Source organism: Syngnathus typhle, linkage group LG2, assembly GCF_033458585.1.
Source record: "Syngnathus typhle isolate RoL2023-S1 ecotype Sweden linkage group LG2, RoL_Styp_1.0, whole genome shotgun sequence".
Classification (NCBI taxonomy): domain Eukaryota; kingdom Metazoa; phylum Chordata; class Actinopteri; order Syngnathiformes; family Syngnathidae; genus Syngnathus; species Syngnathus typhle.
In genome coordinates this window covers 22,549,458-22,570,813 of record NC_083739.1, presented here as the reverse complement: position 1 = coordinate 22,570,813, position 21,356 = coordinate 22,549,458, and the positions used below count along the sequence as shown (strand labels likewise).

Sequence of the window (21,356 nt, the reverse complement as noted above, 5' to 3'; positions counted from 1 at the left end):
GCTCTCCCGCATATTGGTTTCTTTCACACCATTTGATGGAGCATTTAGTTTTGCTGTCATTTAAGTATTTATTTTCCATGACTAAACTTTGTATTGCCCCATCCAAATCCATTTTAAAGTCCCACGAAGACCTGGGCCAGCACTAGTACGTTTATTGTTTATTCTTTGGGCAGCTATGGCAGGGGCTTCAATCTTAAGGAAATGGCGACATCTAGTGGATACTGCAATCAATGCATCCAATCTGACAAAATGAATTGTCTGACAATTAATTTAATTTCAACCTTCTATGTATGCTTGATATTGTTTGTACGATAATAAAATACCGTTTTATTAACAGCACATGGTCAATGGGTGCATGAACTATTTTGTTGCTGCTGTTTCGTACTATTGATAACTTTTCGTGTCATCGTTACAGCTTGACGAGTGGAAAAAGCTCAAGCGGAACAACATGTATTTTTTGAAGGCATAATAAATCGTCTTGATTTGACTTGTATGAAACTTCGTTGTGACAAAAAACTGGAAATGGACGGGTGAGCCAAGTAGAGCTCTCTAAACACACCAAAAAGATGCTTAGAGCAATATTTCTCAACCCAGTGGAAGAACCAAAATCACCCCAAAAAGATTCAATTAACCTTCACTGTCAAATAAACTACTACTTGCAGCCATGGCTAGCTTTGTTGTTTGGCCAAGATCAGAGATCAAATGGATGGTTCAAGGGCACGATCCACTTCGGGAGCAAAGCCCAATAAATGTTCTCCTGATGAATTACACAAACAAGTGACAATGAGGAAACTATTGGCTGCTTTAAAGACTTCATGAACACAATGACCACACTGATGATCAAATCAGTACACCTAAATATGTTTTAAAGTTGTTGAAAGTCTGCAATATGGTTTGACATGAATGAATGAGAATTCATCTATGTAAATCATTGGATCAGCATTCTATCAAGGCAGCAAGTTGACCTTGATGCTAATGAACAGCTGGGAAAAAAAGAAGAGCACAACACAAGGCAAAGTCGACATTTGGACATTATTTTATTTCATTTTACTTTACGATATTTGTCCGTGAGCATAACATTATTGATATTTTCCGTGAGCATAACATTATTGATATTTTCCTCTGATCATCATAATTATGAAATCCAATCGCTGGCCGGATTGGACAATTGATGATCCTTGCTCTACAGGGCCCTGCAGTGTGCAGATATTCACTCCTGCTGATCCCTTCACAGGACATTAGAAGAATCATTGCAGCTCCAAGAGAAATTCGAGCTGTCACATGGGATACGTCGCCCGAAGGCTTCTCATCATCTTTCACCCACCATATGCTCACACGTTGCTAGTGCCACGTCGCCCGAAAGAGGCACTTGGGTGCAACAAAAATGTCATGTCATCTACCAGAAACCTGGACAATACAAAACCTCTTTTTATATGCAGCCACTCCAGTCTTTTTCATCAGCACTTTGTCAGTAATCTGCTTCAGTGAACTGCCATATAGTGCATGACTTGATGTGACATGAAAGCTTAAGGACAGCTATTAAAGCCCTGTAATAAAGATTGTGTGTGTGTGTGTGGGGGGGGGGGGGGGGGGGGGGGCGACTTGGGGGTCAGAAGTATGGCGTAATTCAACAACAGCATCCTCTGTAGCCAATCCTAAAATGCCGTGAGAGGAGAGCGAGCGAGGGAGAGGAAGAGAGGGAGTGCGTTTTTTCGGCACCACCTGAAAGCCACTCCTCATTCTTCTCCTCCGTTGCTCAGATCTGTCAATAACGCAAAGGCAGCTGACTTTTCGTTCCGGTGATGTGCAAGCTCGACTTTCACATCCTAGTCGTGTGACAGAACCGGCGTCGCACTTTCGACTTGTCCCGCTGCGTTTGCGCGTCGCCACACGTATTGTCCACCATGCATCAAGCCAGGAAGCTTGGTTAATTTTCCCGATTTTGTTTTTATTTTTGTTCATTGTTAATTCTCTGGAGGGGGGTCCACAGTGGCTGCGTAAATCCAACAAGCACGGTGCGTCGGAAACGACCAAAATGCAGGTTGATCGGAGCAAGGTCCGTGCTTGGAGCGCATGTTTTCTATTACTTTCTTCAACTCTAAGTTACGGCATAATCGAGGTTGGAGGATTTCATCAAAGCATCCCTCCGTCAGTGTGAGTAAATGCTTTCCATTTTATGTAGCGGTACTTCTGTCAGAGAAAGTTGACAATTTGTAACCCTTGTTAACAATCACATTTGCTAAGTATGTAAGTTTTTTTCAATTCTAAAATTATGTCTTTACAATCATACATTTGAACCTGCAGAGTGAAGCTATGGGCTTCAGCATTTGGTGGGGAGATGAAGTCAATCTCTGCAAAGTACTCAGGCTCCCAGCTGCTGCAGAAGGTTAGTCGGCATCAGATGCACTGCAAATTTTACCCCCATTGTTGCTGTACATTAACTTATGTTGCCTGCCTCATTTGTAGCTACACGACTGAGCTAATGAGAATAATGTACTCCTCAGTATATACACACACGGCTACAACTATGTTGTGGAACATGCATGGCTGGAACATGTGCTTTTTTTTTTTAGTCATCTAATGAAGGTATATTGGGATAACTACTTATAGAACATAATTTCAAAGCATATTCTGAAAATGCATTGAGTCAGGATGCAACTTTCTGTATAAGGACATCCATTTGTCTTAAAACATTTCTTATTTGAAGTCTTAAAAAAGAATTTAAAATTCAATACAAGCAATGTGTATATTACATTATGTAACAACTTAATATATTTAAATTTATAAATTTCTTGCTTATCGTCCACTAAACCAAAAAAAACGTGTGAATGGTTTGAGAAAGCGGCTAAATGTTTTCAGTGCATATTTCATGTGTGTGTAGCTTGACAATTTGTAGAGTACATCGTTTCAGGGGTTAGTACTTGTGTAAGTCCTTTTACCGAAGGAGTGAGGCTCAAGTTATAGCCATCCTCGGAAATTGTACTTCGACATATAGGGTTCTTTATTTATCCATAATGCTTGACAGCTAACTTTTGACTTTGCTCTACTGCTATTTCCCATTTCTATATTTCATCATTTGCACCCTGCAAATTAAAAGCCATTACCTCGAGAACAAAACACAAGTTGATTTCTTCACATCAGTCTTCCTCTGCATTTGTAGCCTTTTCGAAAGTGGTGAAATGCAAATCCTCCACAAAGAGGGTCAGGCAATGAGCAAAGAATAAAAGCTGTTGAATGCGGATAAAGCATTGTTCAGGGTCGCACGGTCAGACCCACCGGTGTCGCGTTGCTGCCGCCGGTTGCGGTGCGTGAACACGACGGCACACCGTATATTCACATGCGCAACCACCCATATCCACTGTACGCCTAAAGTGTGGATTTCATCATCCGCTGATAAGCCTGAGTCAGGGTGTTATCTTTCTGACAGGATAAAAACTCTTCCCCCTTCTCATCTTTTGCCACCCCCAACGAGGAGATAACCCTCCTCACAGAGTGACGACCTCCTTCTAAAATGCAAATGAAGGCCACAGGGTTAACTGAGCAAAGCGGAGATTGCAGTCATTGCTGGAAAAAATGTATCGTGTAACACCAACTGGAAGCATTGAGTGGTGCTCACCTTTCCCGCTGAATGCAGAGCTTTGTTTGATTTGCGATTTTTGTCTTCTGGCTTTGACGCCGTGTAAAACATGGAAAGATGAAGACCAACAATGGATTCCTTGAAGACCAATGTAGATGTGGACAAAATTGTCTGTTAAAGAATAGTGACCAGAATATTTTGATGAGACGGGAATTTGGCAAAATGCATATTGGAAAGCCTGGAGGTTTCTCCAAGTATGTCCTTTAGATAGATGAGATAAAAGTGGAGGATTTTTTTTTTTTGTGTGTGTCACATCTGATCCATGATTACACACACCCATTTGGCAACCCTAGCAATGATGTCCACCATTACGCCTGGGCCACAGACAAGGGAGTTTCACCAATGATAAATACATTTGGATTCAAGGATGATTATTTTGATGAATCTGCAAAAGAGATATGATTGAAAATTAAAGATAAGGCACACACAAACTCCTTCAAATTTAGGTAAATAACAACAACACATTCTTCTAAATGTGTATTCATTTCAGACTTATAAATTGTTGCTTATTTTTAAGAGATGTAAACGATGAGATCATGTACTTCTTTCATTGTATGATCAGTGGAAAAATATTTTAATCAGCAATGTGTAACTGAGCAAGATATTATGACTTGATCTAACCAAGTAATGACTTATAACTCCTCTTGCTTGAAATTTGGTGGTGACGACCTGTCTGATTGACCCCCCCCCCCTCACACACACACATACTCACAATAACTTGGGGCAAACAGTTGCGACTTACTGGAAATTCATAGGATTCCTGTAAAAACTCAATCCCTCTTCCATATTTTGACGCAGCTGAAAGAATCCTCAATCTCGAAACCATCGTGTCCCCTTTCACTCTCTGTCCTTATTTGCCCCCCTTCTCCAGTTCCTGCCTCCATCTCACAGCTCGCATTTCAAGGTTATGTTAATAAAGGAATATGTGTGTGTGAGTTCCTGTACAATAACCCCCCGATCAATAACTCTTTTTTTTCACTGCATACAGTGCGTCACATTCAAACTGCAGCTTATAGATTTTCAAATCATTAAACATCACCCACTGATTGTCGCAATGAGCTCTGTGTATTTTACCCCCTTCACCGCTAGTCTGCTGAATTCTTTAATTTCATGAATCATTGAACAAAGTTGTCTCTAGTCTGTGTGTGTGAACTGGTTTTCAGCTCACTGACATTACAACCAATCACAATAGTGGGACATTTTTCTACAGTGCAATATTTTTAAGCCCCCCTAGTGATGTAAGGTACACTTCAAATTACCACACTAGAAAGCCAAAGCTCTGTAATGACCAAGGGACTTTGTCAAATGAATGCATAAAAATATGAACAAAAGTATTGATACACTATTGACGAGGGTTGGCTGTGGTTTGGATAAAAATGCTACATATTTGTATCGCATCTGTACAAATGGTAATAAGTACCTTGTATGATTGTTTGGGTACATATATGCAATTTGAGCGATGTTATTTTTCTAACAATATACTACAACAAAAATATTTTCAATATTTACAAATTACCGTAATTTTCGGACTATAAATCACTCCGGAGTATAAGTCGCAGTAGCCATAAAATGCCCAAAAAAGTGAAAAAAAACATATATAAGTCGCTCCGGAGTATAAGTCGCATTTTGGGGGGCAATTTATTCGACAAAATCCAACACCAAGAACAGTCATGAACAAGCAACAACAGGCTAAACGATAGGTATGCTAACGTGACATAAACACAAACTAAGAGCTGAGAACGGCCCTGACGTAAAATTCAGAGTTATTAAAAAAACTATTACATAACTAACACGTTTATCAAACCATCTGCGTCACTCCAATTCATTAAATCCATCAATCGTCCTTTGTCAACAATGCGTGCGCGCCGCTGCCGGCTCTTGCACTTCAAAATATTCCACAGGCCCATATAACCATATATAAATTATATATCAAATAACTATTATATAAGCAATAATGTTATCAAACCATCTGTGCACTCTAAATCATTAAATCCATTGATCAAATTCCTCGTCCTTTGTCAACATCGCCGCGCGTGCGCCCTTGTCCGAGCCCCATCCACCGTCCCTGGACGAGTCGATCTTTGTCCTTTATGTAAACAACCGCCGCGCTGCTGACGCGACGTCGCGCTGCTGACGCGACGTCGCGCTGCTGACGCGACGTCGCGCGTCACTCGACAGAGCTCTCCTTCACTTCCGTGGATTGAAGTCGGGCGACGGCGCTCGGCCGGGTGGCTGTCCGAGGACGGTGGATGGGGCTCGGACAATGCTTTTACGCACGCCCGGTCCTACTCTACCGAGCTGTCTTTCACCTCCTTGGATGGAAGTCGAGGGCCGGCACTCAGCCGGGTGGCTGTCCGAGGACGGTGGATGGGGCTCGGTCATGGCTTTTACGTACGGCCGGTCCTATTCTATGGAGCTCTCTTCCACTTCCTTGGCTCGAAGTCCACGCCGCCACACGCCTGTAAGTTTGTTTTGTTAAATAAAGAGCCGTTTACCAAACCCACGTCTTTCCTTGAACTTTGTTAACGCTACATTATAGTTATATAGTAGATCTGTGGAATAACGACGAGGCAGCGCGACGCTGCGTCAGCAGCGCGGCGGTTGTTTACATAAAGGACAAATATTGACTCGACGAGCTGCTGCTGACGCGACGTCGCGCTGCTGTCGTCACTTGAAATTCAAATTACAGTAATCCCTTGCTACATTGCGGTTAGTTTATCGCGGTTTCACTTTTTTTTTTTTTTTTTGAAAATTTTTGATAAAAAAAAAACATATAGTAGTCGCTCCTGAGTACCGTAATTTTCGGACTATAAGTCGTGTTTTTTTTCATAGTTTGGGTGGGGGGGCGACTTATACTCAGGAGCGACTTATATACATATATATGTTTTTTTTTCACTTTTTTGGGCATTTTATGGCTGGTGCGACTTATACTCCGGTGCGACTTATAGTCCGAAAATTACGGTATATTTTCATTGCCTCCATATGGCATGTTTTTTCAACTATTAACATGCACTGTCAAAGAGTACAACCCCTTTGATTGGTCAAAAATGTCTAAAAATAACACCCATGTGTGGATTGGCTAATATAGATTTGATGAGAATTATGGATAATGCATAGTATACACTAGAGGTGTCCAAACGTTTTGCAAGGAAGGCTAGATTTGATAAAGTGAAGGGGCCCGGGGGCCAATAGTTTTTCGGACACTTTTTAACAACAAATATTTCATGCAAATACACACCGTTATCAAACAATTTTCATTGTCACAATTCTATTTATTTTTCAAATGACAAAATAAATAAATGTAAGTCATGTGAACGACTCTAAAAACACAAATTCTGCCTTTCATTCATATCTGAAGAGTCAGATAACATTGAACAAACAGTATGAAATACCTTAAATTTACATGAGTTTAAACATATTTTTGCCTCATGAGCATTTTAAAGAAGAATTAGAAGTAATGCAAAGTTGTCTGTTATTATTAAAACTTAAAACAAGTGAAAAACAAGTGAAAAACGATTTTCATAAAACAGTCTTTGATAAATGTTCCTTCAGTAAAAGGTTTGCCATGTTTAGCTATTAACATGGCCACTTTGTAGCTTGCTTTAGTAATATTTACTTTTGACTCACAGCCCTGCGTGAAGAATCGCTGTTGTGATGCCAGTTCAGCTTGGAGCTGCTTCACTTTATCAGCACGATCATTCCCTGTTAGCTTGTCGTATGTGTTAGCATGTTTAGTCTGGTAGTGTCTCTTTAGTTTGAAAACCTTAAACAAGGCAACCGTCTCTTTACAAATTAGACAAACACAATTATCTTTATTTTCAGTGAAGAAGTATTGTAATTCCCATTTCTTTTGAAAGCAACGGCTCTCAATGTCAACTTTCCTCGTTTTGTTTGCAGTCGGCATGGCAGAAATGAGCGGAGAGGGGTTCGTGGCATGGATGCAGACTGATATTATTAAAGTGGTGCTGCCACCTTTTGGTAAAATGAGGAATTACAGTTTCAAGTTTCGTGATTAGAGCCGACGTGCTAACCAGTGGTCCACCTATACTTACAACTAGTTACACAAATTTATATTATATGAGGAAGTGTTCACCTTACACACTGCCTTCACTCCCTGATGCCATCGTCCATCTTAATTAGTTCAGTAATCCTGCTGGCACTAATGTCAGAGATTTCCAACTTCTTGTTACACTCATTAAAGAATCTGAACTTCACCATCAAGAAAATCTTCCTTTTTGAACACAGCCTCAATGTTGCAACATTATTTTTTCTCAATGTCCTCAATAATTGTCCCTGTTGCTTTTAATGGCCCTCATACTAATTTTGTGCATTATTGTGTGAGAGTTTGTTCATCGACAAGGCTTTTCTCATACACACGGGGGAGCATTAGAGAGCAAAAGGCAAGGGGACGATGAGAAGGTGTAATGATCTGTGACAGCTATGCAGGAATCCATTTGGCTGAATACCGTATTTTTCGGACTATAAGCTGCGTTATTTTTTTCATAGTTTGGATGGGGGGGCGATTTATACTGAGGAGCGACTTATATATTTTTTTCATAAATTTTCAAAATAAAAAAAAAAAAAAAGGGAAACCGCGATAAACGAACCGCGATGTAGCAAGGGATTACTGTAGTTTGAACTGCAAGTGACGTCAGCGGCGCGGCGGTTGTTTACGTAAAGGACAAAGGATTCGATCATGGGATGACGAAGATGACGAAGGGCCCCACTTACTACCGGCATCATTAGCGGCTTTGTTTGTAAGTGACACGGAGGACAAAGAGTTTGAAGGATTTAATGATTTGGAGTGACACAGCAGGCTTGAAAAACTATTATGGCTTTTACGCACGCCTGGTCCTACTCTACGGAGCTCTCTTTCACTTTCGTGGATGGAAGTCTGTGGCCGGCGCTCGGCCGGGTGGCTGTCCGGGGATGGTGGATGGGGGTCAGACATGGCTTTTACGCACGCCCGGTCCTATTCTATGGAGCTCTCTTCCACCTCTGTGGGTGGAAGTGCCACCTCCGGGGATGGAAGTCCACGCCACCACACGCCTGGAAGTCGACGCCGGTGCTTGGGGCCGTGTGGCGGTGAACTATTTATGTTATAGTTATTTGATATATTTTATTTTGTGTAGCAACTTGTATATGTTTTTATCGTTACAGTTCAGTAGTTGTTGGCTCATTGAACTCTTGTTTTGTTAAATAAAGGGCCGTTTACCAAACCCACGTCTTTCCTGGTACTTTGTTAACGCTACAATATTGTTATATACTAGATCTGAGGAATAACGACGAGGCTGACGTCAGCGGCGTACGCGCGGCGTTGTGGTTTGTATGATAGTTATTTGATATATACTTTATATATCGTTATATGGGTCTGTGGAATATTTAGAATATTTGGACGTCAGTGACGCGGCGCATCGTTTCCATAAAGGACGATCGATGGATTTAATGAATTGGAGTGACAGATAGTTTGATAAACGTGTTATTTATGTAATAGTTATTTGAATAACTGTTACGTCAGGTTCTCAGCTCTTTGTTTGTGTTTATGCCACGTTAGCATACCTATCATTTAGCCTGTTGTTGCTCGTTCATGTCTGTTCTTGATGCTGGATTTTGTTGAATAAATTTCCCCTAAAATGGGTCTTATACTCCGGAGCGACTTATATACTAGTTTTTTTTTCACTTTATTGTGCATTTTATGGCTAATGCGACGTATATTCCGAAGCGACTTTTAGTCCGAAAAATACGGTAGTACTGAAGAAGAGCATGTGTGTATAGTTTAACATGTATAAACGGTATGCTTTTTGTATGATATATAGTATGTATATATCTGGCCGAATTAATAATGAGCTTTGTTCGCCGAAATTACAAACCTGATGCTCATTTTACTCAGTGAGTGATTTAACAGCATCGAAAGGTACTGTCGTACACTGAGAGCTGTTTTTATACATGTTTATACATCTTCCTTTAAGGAATCAACACTTCAGATGTTCAAGTGTGAAAAATGCCGGCGAATTGGTCTCAGTTTGTGTGAAAACAGTGAACAGCAGACTATTTTACACCTCCGCGGTTATGAAGTATTTTGTTTTTATACCTTTTTCTCTTTGCCTTCTATAGAGTGAGATGACTTAGTGTGCGTGTGGGATGTGTGATGATGCCAATCTGCTGCCGATGATGGGTGACGTTTGAGGCGTTCCAACGTTGCTCGGTGTCAGCACAGGGGAGACAGCCGCAGATTAGATTTAGTTTTGGGGAAATTGACTTGCTGTCAGGTTCCGTTCAGCCTGACTGATGATGAGTTGAGGCGAGTGTGTGTGTAATGATGTGTATTGCCCTTCTCTTACCTAAAACACTCACTCACTTGTTCTCATCCACCAAAAAATGATCTTGCAGAATTTATTACTGCTTCTTGTCTGTGTGTAAATGAGACACAAAGAGCAAAGTGCAATGTCGAGTTAATTACAAAGTCAACCGGAGGGAGTACAGTAATCCCTCGTTTATCGCGGATAATTGGTTCCAAGACCACCCGCGACAGGTGAAAATCTGCGACGGAGAGAAAATATATTGCTACAATATCCATAAGAGACTTTTATGAACCTTTATTGTATTTTATTGTATTTTTAAACACTGTATTTTGTACTTTTGAATGTTTTTTGTATTCTTAAAAACTTTAGTAAACATTTTAAAGTTAAACTGGTTTTCATAAACATTCTTTATTGAAATAAATAGAGAAATAAAGAAAACAATTAAGAATAAATATATACAACATTCACACAAGACTTTTATGAACCTTTATTGCAGTTTTATACACTTTGTTGTTATATTTTTGTATTTTTAAACACTTTTGTAAATCTTTTAAAGTCAAACTGACCTGCAGAAACATTCTTATTTGTTTAAATAAATGAGGAAATTAATATGAGTAAATATATTATTACAATATACACACAAGACCTTTGTTAACCTTTTTTGAAGTGTAAACGTGTCTGGCTCCTCTCTGCTCTTGCGTGCTGGCTGGCTGACGCGCCCCCGCGGCCCAGCGCTAGCGCATCCGCAGAAGACTTTTTTATAATTTTATTTTTACTTTAAAATTTTTTTTACTTTACTTTACTTTTATTTTAAAGTGTAAATGTGTCATGGCTCCGCTTTGCTTTGTGGTGGTGACCGGCTGACACACCCCGGCAGCCCAGCGCGAGGGCATCCACACATTGCTCAGCGGCACGCCCTGCACGTAATGGTCATTGCCGGCCACTGTCCCAAATCCTGGACAGCAGTACTGTTTTTCTACATGCGCGGTTACGCTCACTGCCGTTTCTGTTTCGGCACGGCGCTGCATTTTTCCTTTGTCCTTTCCGCTCTCGCCCTGCTGGCCTATGGCATCACGCGACCCCCGCGCTAGACCTCTGAGGCGCGAGGCGCCAATACGGAACTGCTAATCGTCAGTCCTCACAGTTTTGTCTGTTTTGACACGCACGCCTAGCACCTGATTCTCGTGTGCCTGACCCGCTGTGATACTAGATGCCTGCACGACACGAGCTCGCTGACCGGCTTGTCATTTTAAAATGTAAACGTGCAACGACTCCGCTCTGCTCATGCCATGCTGACCAGCTGTCGCGCCCCCACTGCCCAGCGCGAGGGTATCCGCGCCAGACCTTTTAGAATTTTATGACGGGCAAACAGGACGATGCGATCAGGAGTGACAAGCAGACAAACAGTTTTACTCCGGTTGTCAATCGAGGAGCGGAAACGTGATAGTATGTGTGTAATGAAGTGCAAATCTGAGGTGCTGCTGATATGTTGATGCAGACGGAGTAAATAAAGTGCGGGAGGCTGAGATAAAATGTTGTTAGAACTGCTAAGCCAAACCACTGCAAGGACACAGATCAACAAGTTCCCATTGGCCATTAGTATCAGTGTCATATGGGCAGACAAAGCCCCACCATCGGTGGTGTAGTAATCCACGATAGAGCGAGGCCGCGATAGGTGAAGCGTGAAGTAGCGAGGGATTACTGTATAGCCTGCTCCATACCGCTTTTAACGTTTGAGCAAGGCAGCTTTGCAACCGCCTACTCATGATGTAATTAGTGCTTTGTTTCTGAGAAAAGCCACCGCGAATCAAACGCCGCACGGCCTTTGGCCACCGGATTAAAGTATTTAGATCGCATGCGCTGACGCAGTATTTGTGTACTTGGAAATATGAATCACTTTTGATGCCTTGTTCTGCTGTGTGCCTCTTTGATTTATTGCCAGTTTCTCTGTCAAAGCGTGAAGTGTTTGTTTTAGTGGCTAATTTGTTTTTGTATGGTGTTTTTTTCCCCTCCTTCACATCCACATTTAATTTTTTTTTTTTTTCAAACCAGGAATGCAAGCAAAACTTGGCAGGCAGTCTCGCCTTACAAAGACACAAAAGACGAATTTACTCTGTTGTCAGGCATTGGCAACTCAGGTGTGCCTCAGATGGCCGGCAGATAAAGTGCATGTCAACTTGCAGCAGCACAGGTCACCAGGCACATTTTTACCATCGCACACACACATACATAAGCACCTTTGATCTATCACATTAAGTTTCTGTGATGATGACGAAATAGCTCACTGTCATTGCTCCAGCAGCACAGTAAACAATGGGCAGCTTTGTAAATGGAAGGGACTTGAAGTACTGAATATGTGCAGTTTGGTGTGAAGGACTGTCAGTGACTTGCTGCTTCTCAGATCCTTCATACTCAAGTTTTTAGAAAACGTCTTACAAGTAAAGATGGACCGGCAACTGACAGCAAGTGTCACAATGTGTTTTTGAAATAATAATGATCAAATTAAACAAATAAATATCGCTTTAATTCTTGAAAGAGAAAAGGTAAAACTTTGCTCTCGCTGCTACCATGATTTGAAGTGTTCAGCACTGTCCAATTATTTGACTACTTTTCAAAACGCCTCCTCTTCTCACGCCATCACTTTGTTTTAATAATAGATAGTGTGCAGCTCTGGCACTAAAGAATACATGGAAGGGGATCTGGGGACAGGATTGCACAGGTACACACAGGCCTCGCTAAACTGTCATCGTGCTGGGCCAGCACAATATGGCGTCACTCTCACAGGGGTCACAATAAGTCAACCGGTACGTCGTTGTCATGCACATCGACACAAATGCTTTTATTTTGACTCTGCTTCACTCCGCCTCTTTTGCACATCACTTGGCAGCGGAGAGAGCCTCCAGATGAGTGGACGACTGCTTCTTTCTGCTCACGACCTTCACCCGTACTTGCTTGCGTTTCACATTAACAACACATTCTGAACTTGTGCTTCAGTGGCTGTGAAGGACCGGACATTTTTTTCTCTCCTAGAGTAATAAACTGGTTGACTGTAATATTGACTGTGGGAAGATCTTATGAGAGAATAATTGAATCTTTAATGACAGGAAGATGAAGCTCCATTTGAGAGAAGAGGGGAAAATAAAATCTACCAGACAAGCTTGTTTTATTATCTAGACATTATTTTTCTATTGATAACATTGCTGATGGGTATTATGAGTGATACTCGACTAGTTTTGTCCAAAGTAATAACAATGATAGCCTCATCAGTTTAGTTAACCCCCCCCCCCTTATTTGTTTTGTTTTCTCGCATACATAAAGTTTCCAAAGCCATCAGGAGATGAGGAGCCATTATGATCTCATTGCATGTGAAGACATGGCAGCCATTAGAGAGAGCAAGAATTTGGCTTCGGCTCTTACGGGCAATGGTGCATACCTAACAGACGCCGTGCACACTGGGAAACATTCCGAGCTCCTTTGAGCAGCCATGCTACAAGGCCTTCCACGAATGGTGCATGCTCATGTTAGTCTACAGCTGTTATTCTACGCTTCCACTCAATAAGCCTCAGGCGACATTTAAATCGACAGTAACACACACAGGAGGTCTGGGTGACTTTGCAGCCTAATGGATATTGGGGCATATTTGGGAAATTATAAAAAAGAAGAGCAGTATGGGTTTGAGCAGCCTGGATTGTAGTTTCTGTTCAGGTCTGCTGCTGCTGTTAATGTTAACATGTGATTTATCCGTCATATAGTCCAGGGGTCACCACTCAACGACCTTTTTGAAAGTGAAATCTGCAGTGAGACACTTCTGAAATAACACATGCTCAAAATTCCTTTAATTACTGTTTATGTTAACATGAATAAATGATATGAATCTATTTCAAGATTTGAACAATAATGACCAAACATGTTTTAATTAGGTAGGGAACAGAAATGTCAATATGAAACACGATACCTATAAATCTCTGTGTTTGGATTTCGAAATGACTGATTACTCTTGAAATTTAGGAAGTCATCAGAGATGAGGGACATGAGTAAATTAGTTTTCAGGCTTCATGACTTGCTTGGATGTTTAAACATTGGGGTGTCGATATGTTCATTTGACGACAAGACACCCAAGGCCACATTTTGATGATCGACTTTGTAGTCGCGTCATCAAATTTGCGGCTGCATGTCTTGGACACTTGGCAAAAAGAGGGGCGGAGTTTTCAATCGAACACTTCCTGCTGTCCCTGTGGCCTGGAAGAAAATGTAGGATCATAATAATAATGATATTAATAATAATAAAAAAAGAAAATAAATAAATAAAAGAAAAAAGAAAACAAAAAATAAAAAAGTATTGGTTTATTATGGGCAGCTCGGTGGGGCACTGGGTAGCACGTCCGCCTCACAGTTAGGAGGGTGCGGGTTCGAATCCACCTCCGGCCCTCCCTGTGGCGGAGTTTGCATGTTCTCCCCAGACCCGCGTGGGTTTTCTCCGGGCACTCCGGTTTCCTCCCACATCCCAGAAAACATGCTTGGTAGGCCGATTGATGACTCCAAATTGTCCCTAGGTGTGAGTGCGAGTGCAAATGGGTGTTTGTCTCTGTGTGCCCTGTGATTGGCTGGCAACCGGTTCAGGGTGTCCCCCGCCTACTGCCCGATGACGGCTGGGATAAGCTCCAGCACTCCCGCGACCCCCGTGGGGTCTAAGCGGTTTAGAAAATGGATGGATGGTTTATTATGGTTCAATGTGATTTTGAGATTTTTGTCGAGGTACCGTTTCATTGCAGGTATAGTACCAAAGTCAAAAAGTTAGTACTGTGACAACACTAGTTCTCAGAATGTGTGCTAAGTTAAATGTGATGCCCGTGTAAGGGATTTCTACACAATCCTCCATCTCTGTGCCAGCAGATACGAACTCGGACCAACCTGCTTTTGAGGCAGCCTGGACAAGCGTAAAATTAATTGTTCCACTTCGTCTCCGGTCAGCGCTCTTCTTTTGAGGGACCAATTTGTCGCCTGGCGCACAAGGGAACCTATGAAAGAAGGAGGGCAGAGCAATGATTTGCTATTTTGAAGAGTTTCCGTCAGACTGGAGTGGTTTCCCTGGCTTGGCTTCTGCCCAACAACTTTCATAGGAATACAACATTAGTTGATGTGTAGTTGTGGTCACCCTCTCAGACACAATTATTCACGGACAAATGTGACAAAACCAAATCAACCTGAACCAAGAGATGCCTTTAGGTCTTAATCATCATCTCATGTTCCCCCCTCCTGCCAGCTACTGGAAGTTTTTTCCCCTCCATTAAGCACTTATTCATCAAACCCCAAGAGGCTAATGCACATTGTCACAGATGCATATGATGCAACTGCCTTGTCTATGCGCTAACACGCCACATTGAATCGAACAAAAGGGAGGGAACAGATCTCAAATTCCAAAGCATGTCCTTTCTTATTGGAAGATGCAGCCTGTGAGTTTGAACACAGTATTTATATTATAAATATATTCTATATTTATATATAATTCAACTTGTTCCGATTTTGAATCTATTAAAACATGACCACACTCTGGTATAGATAATACAATATAAACAGTTTTCAACAGTTATGCAATGTGGCCAACTAAATGTAGTTTTCTGGCTTCCCAATGACTATTTATGCTAGCTGACTGTAGCTATCCGGTTAATTATCAAAATAGGTTAACTCCACAATTGCATTTTTCTTCCTACCATTACATTTCTCTTAGCTGATGTCATAACCAACATTTTTCCACAAATTAAGTTTTGCGCTTCTTAAATTATCTTCTAACCTTTGCAAATACTGCCAATAAAGCATTGAAAAGAAACATGGCTTTGTTTTGGTCCAACCGGTGTTTCCGAGGCCCAATATCATTTTGTGCCACACTCCTCAGCAGGACATCTTGCTTGACTGCTCAAAATGAACAGATGCTCCATTTTAACTCAAGATACTACAGCCAAAGTATAGATGTGTGTACTTAATGACTAATAATATTAAACTCATTTTATACGACACTAGTGAGGACAAGCGGATCGGAAAATAGATGATTGAATAAATTATAACACTACGGGCTTGTAAAAAATATATATAATATAAAATGTATAAAATACTTTGAGCTCACATGATGTTATTGTAGGTATGATTGTAACAAAAAAAAGACAAAACAAGTGCTTTGTTTTGAACTGGACCTTATAGAAGAAACCTGAAACCCCAAAACATGACTTGACAGCCTCGCTCCCAGCACCCCCACTCCCCCACCTCCCACCCCCACTCAGTTGTGAAGCGTTGCAGTTGTCACCTGGTAAAAGGGATTATTGCCATGATTTCATGAGGATGAAACTGCCACAATTTTGCCTGATGAATCACCAGTCACAATGTGTCTGAAAATGCATGCATATATTTTAAAGGAGAAGTGTTTGTGATGGAAAAAAGAGCAGCCCATTTTGAAGAGCTTTTTACGCTTTCTTACTTGTGCACTTTTTGAATCTTACTAGAAGGAATTGAAATTACAGTCAGCAAAACATAATTCGACAGGTATCACCATCAGTGCCTTTCAAAGCCTTTATTTTGTCCTTTGAAGAGGCAATGCCTTGCGGCAATACTACGGCGATAATGACAGAAATCCATTGACATGAACATTTACAAACACGGGGGTTTTATTTCCCTTCCATCATACTGCAAGTTTCAAAGTGCCCTCAGGGATTCAACTCACTTTCCTCTAATCTCGGTAATTGCTCTAAAATTCTTATCTACTTAGGAAACTTTAATTCATTTAATAGTCTGTTCTCAGGCCCGCATACTGTCTGAACATTGATGCTACTGGTTTATGTAGCTGTCTGTCTGTATTTCTGGCCGTCCGTCTGTCTAAATGCCTTAAACTGTCTCTTTCCATAGTGCTGCCTTACACCGCCCGACTAAATTCATCCGAGCACAATCTGCTCCCTCTCAGCCAATTACCTAAATCTCAAAACCTGCTAGACCATTTCCTTCCCTCCCATGAACTTGTCTCTCCCGTCCCCTTGCTCTTTTGTCTGGTACCGTGCAGGAGCAGCTAAGAGCATGTGCCCAGAAGAGGCGAGGGCACACCATATGATATGACCGTAATCTCCCGTATAATCCCCTCAAGAGTGAAAAATCTCTACCAGGAGCTTTACACAAATTTTAGAAAAACGTAAAAACTATACTCCCTTGCTTAAATCACCTGTGTGCTTGTGTGTATAAAAATGTGATCAGGTATTCCTTATATTATGGGGACATGGATCTGTCGGTATGGTTGTTGGAATTAACCAGACTTAATGTCGGTGTCCCGAGTTAAGGTGCGACTAATGGCAAGCATGTGTGAATGGATTTATAGTGGGATAATAGGATTTCACGTGTGGAAGTGAGCGAGGGAAGTCATGTGTCACTGCCACTTCCTGTGTGGTTGCTAAAATGTGAAGGTGGCTCACAAATGTCATAGCTTAAGCTCCTTGGTTTTGTACATTTGCGTACTTGTAGATCAAGGTGAAGAATTAGCAAACGCTACAGAAATACAGTTTTAGTTTTAGGTACCTGTACCCACCTGTCCGCAAAAAAGTTTTAAATGATTAATCATTCCTTAAAAAGATATTAAAATTCTGTGTGATAAATCATATCATCTAGCTCATTTGTCTGATATAAATAGAATATTAACAGTGACGACATTGCAAATGTTCTCCTAATGGTGTTAATGGTGCACCATTTTCTCCCCCCTGCAGAAATACAAGGAGTTCGACAGGGCCGTGCGTGTGGAGGAGATTGATGGGCTGCGTCTCGTGAAGAAACTGGCTGAGAACATGGAGGAGATGTTTCACAAGAAAGCCCAAGCAATGAAGGTATGACACAGACTGGAGCAGATATTATACAGTAAATTAATTCCACCCCTACTATGTCCAGTCACATCCTGGCATTTGCACAATTCCAAGTGTTTCAGGCGGAAGGTGACAGAGTGTAAAGGTTGTTTCACTTTATTGATCTAAAAGTACACTGAGCAAGCATCAATATCTTAATGGGTCCTTCAGGACTCATCTTATGTGATTTTCTGTGGAGTAGTGGCAGTACTTTATTACAGTAATAAATATCACTTTATCTACTGTGGAATATAGACAAGGCTTCCTGATACTTGAGGCTTACTAGATACATTCAGCAGAAGTTGTCTGGAGTCAGTCCAACGTTCCAGGAAACCTTCAAGTTTCAATACTTCCTGGAGCAACAATCTTCTGCCCAGTGTCGCAATCCTCCGAACTGGCCTTAAATTAGGACCGATAAGTGGATGAAAATCAATAAATAAATGAATAAATAAATAAATGGATGAATGGATGAATGGATGGCTGGATGAATGGATGGCTGGATGGATGGATGGATGAATGGATGGATGGATGGATAAATAGATAAATAAATGGATAGATAAATAAATAAATAAATAAATAAATAAATAAATAAATAAATAAATAAATAAATAAATAAATAAATAAATAAATAAATAAATAAATAAATAAATAAATAAATAAATAAATAAATAAATAAATAAAATTTTCAAATGCTTCCACTATCTGTTTTTTTTATCAGTGACATGCATTTTGAGTCTGGGAGATAAATGTGCCTTGTGACAAGCATCATTTTCTTTTAACTCAATGATAAGATGCATTGACTTCATTAATATACTGTGAGTCTCTTTGTGTGTCATCTCCCGAAGAGTGCGTTAAAGCCCCGAAGATATAAGGACTTTGTGGGCTAATAGCTCCTCTCATGACCTCTTCTTGAATGCAGAATGCCTCATAATTGTTCATCTTAGGGGATTGTGAATGTGACGTACGTGTTCCATCCATGTCAGAAGATGCACACAGGGACATTGATTAGGTTATTCATATGGCACCAGAACAAAGGCTACGTTTACACTGGAGTTCCATTTTTTTTTTAAATCCAACCTGGGCCACTTTCATATACGGTCTTGATATTTTGCACCATTATGGACGTTGACTCGAAAAAACGAATAGAAGAAAAGGGACTGGAAGGCTATATGACCTAAATGGATGGAGAATTTACTCCTTATCAGAAGCTATCAGTTTTCCACTTCATTGCCACCTTTTTCATTTCTTCACCTTTGGCTGACTTATTAGTCAGGAACGTACAATGGAAGTCCCCTCTCTTCATCTCACTTTCAATCCAATTTCCCTCTGCCTATATTAGCCAAACTCTCATGTCAGGCCAAGCGTGCACACTCGCAGCTGTCCTCAGAAATCCCTCTCTCTTTTGTCTGCTTCATCTCGCTCTCTTCTTTCTCGCCAAGCCACCTCTCCCATCTCTGCTGTTTCCTTTTTTTTTTGGATGCGGCACTCCAGAGATTCAATTTCCGTGCAGGCGCTCAGCCCTGTCCGTCATCGTGGTTTTATCTCCCAGTGTCTGTGTCAGTTCCCCCTCTTTATCGCTCGCTGCCACCTGCTGAGAAGCAAGAGCTGCACCTGTAAATACATTTCTTTTAAAGTCTCTTTAGATCAAACAAAGAGGTTTGATTTTGTGTTACAGTTATGTAGAATACAAATCAACTGTTCATATATTTATGCAAACGCATGCTTAGAAGGAACCAGCGACTATTCTGTTATTCAAGTTAAAATGGAGCTGTTGCAACTCGCTTTGAAGTTGAGCTTTTCACTATGCACTTCAAAAGCCTTCAAATTTTTGCTCTGTTTCTCCGTTAATGGCACATTTTCTTCACCGAGTCCTCACTTGCTGATATCGCTTTACCTGTGGCAGTCGCTCCTCTGTAGTTGGGAATGCGCGGTGATATGTGAAAAATAAAAGCACATGCAACTACTTCAAATGCAATTTTGCTTTCTGTGCACTTAAGTTTCCAATTATTGGGCAAAGACTTTTTTTTAACTATTGTATCATTACCTGCAGGCTAATATTTGAATACAGTTTGTAAAGAAACTGTAGTCTATTTGCAAATTCAGACTATTAATGTGCTTGGACTCATCAACTCCTACACCCAAAGCTACATTCTGCTTGTTGTGTCAGTACCCACCAAATTCTTCTGACAGGCCCAAAACACCTTTCAAATTTTCCAGCACACCACCAGGTGTTGACAGCTTTGCTCTTCTCTTTATGAGTGTTCAAGACATGCAAGTCTAATGACATGGCCTCAAAACTGATCATCAAACTGCGCCCTCGGCTGTCCTGGTCCCAATTTGGACACCTTTGTGTTTGTTATAGAGGATCCGTGATCAGAACGTAAGTCCTATAACGTACCACTCTGGTTCAGAATGGGGGAGTTACCATTCTTCAAGTCAAGTCAAGTCAAGTTTATTTGTATAGCCCTAAATCACAAGCAGTCTCAAAGGGCTTCACATAGACAGAAATTGACAATTATTCTCAAACCATCCCCTGATCTTAAGCTCCCAAAAGGGCAAGGAAAAACTTAAAAACCCCTACTGGGGGAAAATGAGAAACCTTGAGAAGGGACCACAGATGGAAGGATCCCCCTTTCAGGATCACCAGGTTGGAATGGATGCAGAGAGGGCACAAATGATACAACATGAACATCAATGAAATAAAAAGCGGATGTCCATGTCAGAGCAGAGGGCTGCCGAAGGAGCCCTCAATTGTCCTGGCAGTGTCTACGAGGAGGTTGAGCTGCAGTTCCCCCATCCTGAATTATCCCACGAGAATCCAGATAGCCGCTGTCAGCATGGGTGCCACCTAACCACCTCGCCGGCCGGGGAGGGAGGGAGTGGAGAGGGAGAGAAAACAAACTCCAGCCGAATCGGCCACTACAGGTTAGTTAAAGGCCATGTCATAGAAATGTGTCTTTAGACGTGTCTTAAATGTTTCTACTGAGGTAGCAGTTCTAATATCCATTGGTAGGGCATTCCAAAGCTCTGGAGCCCGAATAGAAAATGCTCTAGAGCCTGCAGACATTTTCTTGGCCCTCGGTGCCACTAAAAGGGTAGCGTTTTGCGAACGAAGGTTACGAGACGGAACATAAGGAACAACTAGGTCGACGAGATATGAAGGCGCTAAGCCATCCAGTGATTTATAAGTTAATAGAAGAACCTTGAAATCACATCTTAAATGGACCGGGAGCCAATGTAAGTTGGCTAGTATTGGGGTAATGTGATAAAAATTTCTTGTCCGAGAGAGCAGCCTTGCAGCAGCATTTTGTACTCTGTAGACTTTTGATGCGGGACTTAGGAAGACCCGATAATAGTACATTACAGTAGTCCAGGCGCGACGTGACGAACGCATGAATAATAGTTTCTGCATCACCGGTCGAGAGGATCGGACGAATCTTTGCAATATTACGAAGGTGAAAAAACGCAATTCTGGTTATATTCTTAATGTGCTTTTGAAAGGAAAGAGTTTGGTCAAATATTACCCCGAGATTAATTACAGTATCGCTT

General features: G+C 41.2%; 1 protein-coding gene across 1 annotated transcript in view; it reads left to right on the top strand.

Moving 5' to 3' along the window:
* Nucleotides 1-1,697: 1,697 nt before the first annotated feature.
* Nucleotides 1,698-21,356, top strand: part of LOC133150013 (voltage-dependent calcium channel subunit alpha-2/delta-3-like) — an 80,799-nt gene continuing 61,140 nt past the window's right edge. Inside the window, exons 1-3 of the mRNA XM_061272280.1 lie at nucleotides 1,698-2,154; nucleotides 2,305-2,386; nucleotides 17,676-17,792. Coding sequence (XP_061128264.1) covers nucleotides 2,036-2,154; nucleotides 2,305-2,386; nucleotides 17,676-17,792 — 318 coding nt within the window. The 5' untranslated portion in view covers nucleotides 1,698-2,035. The remainder of the gene's footprint in view (nucleotides 2,155-2,304; nucleotides 2,387-17,675; nucleotides 17,793-21,356) is intronic.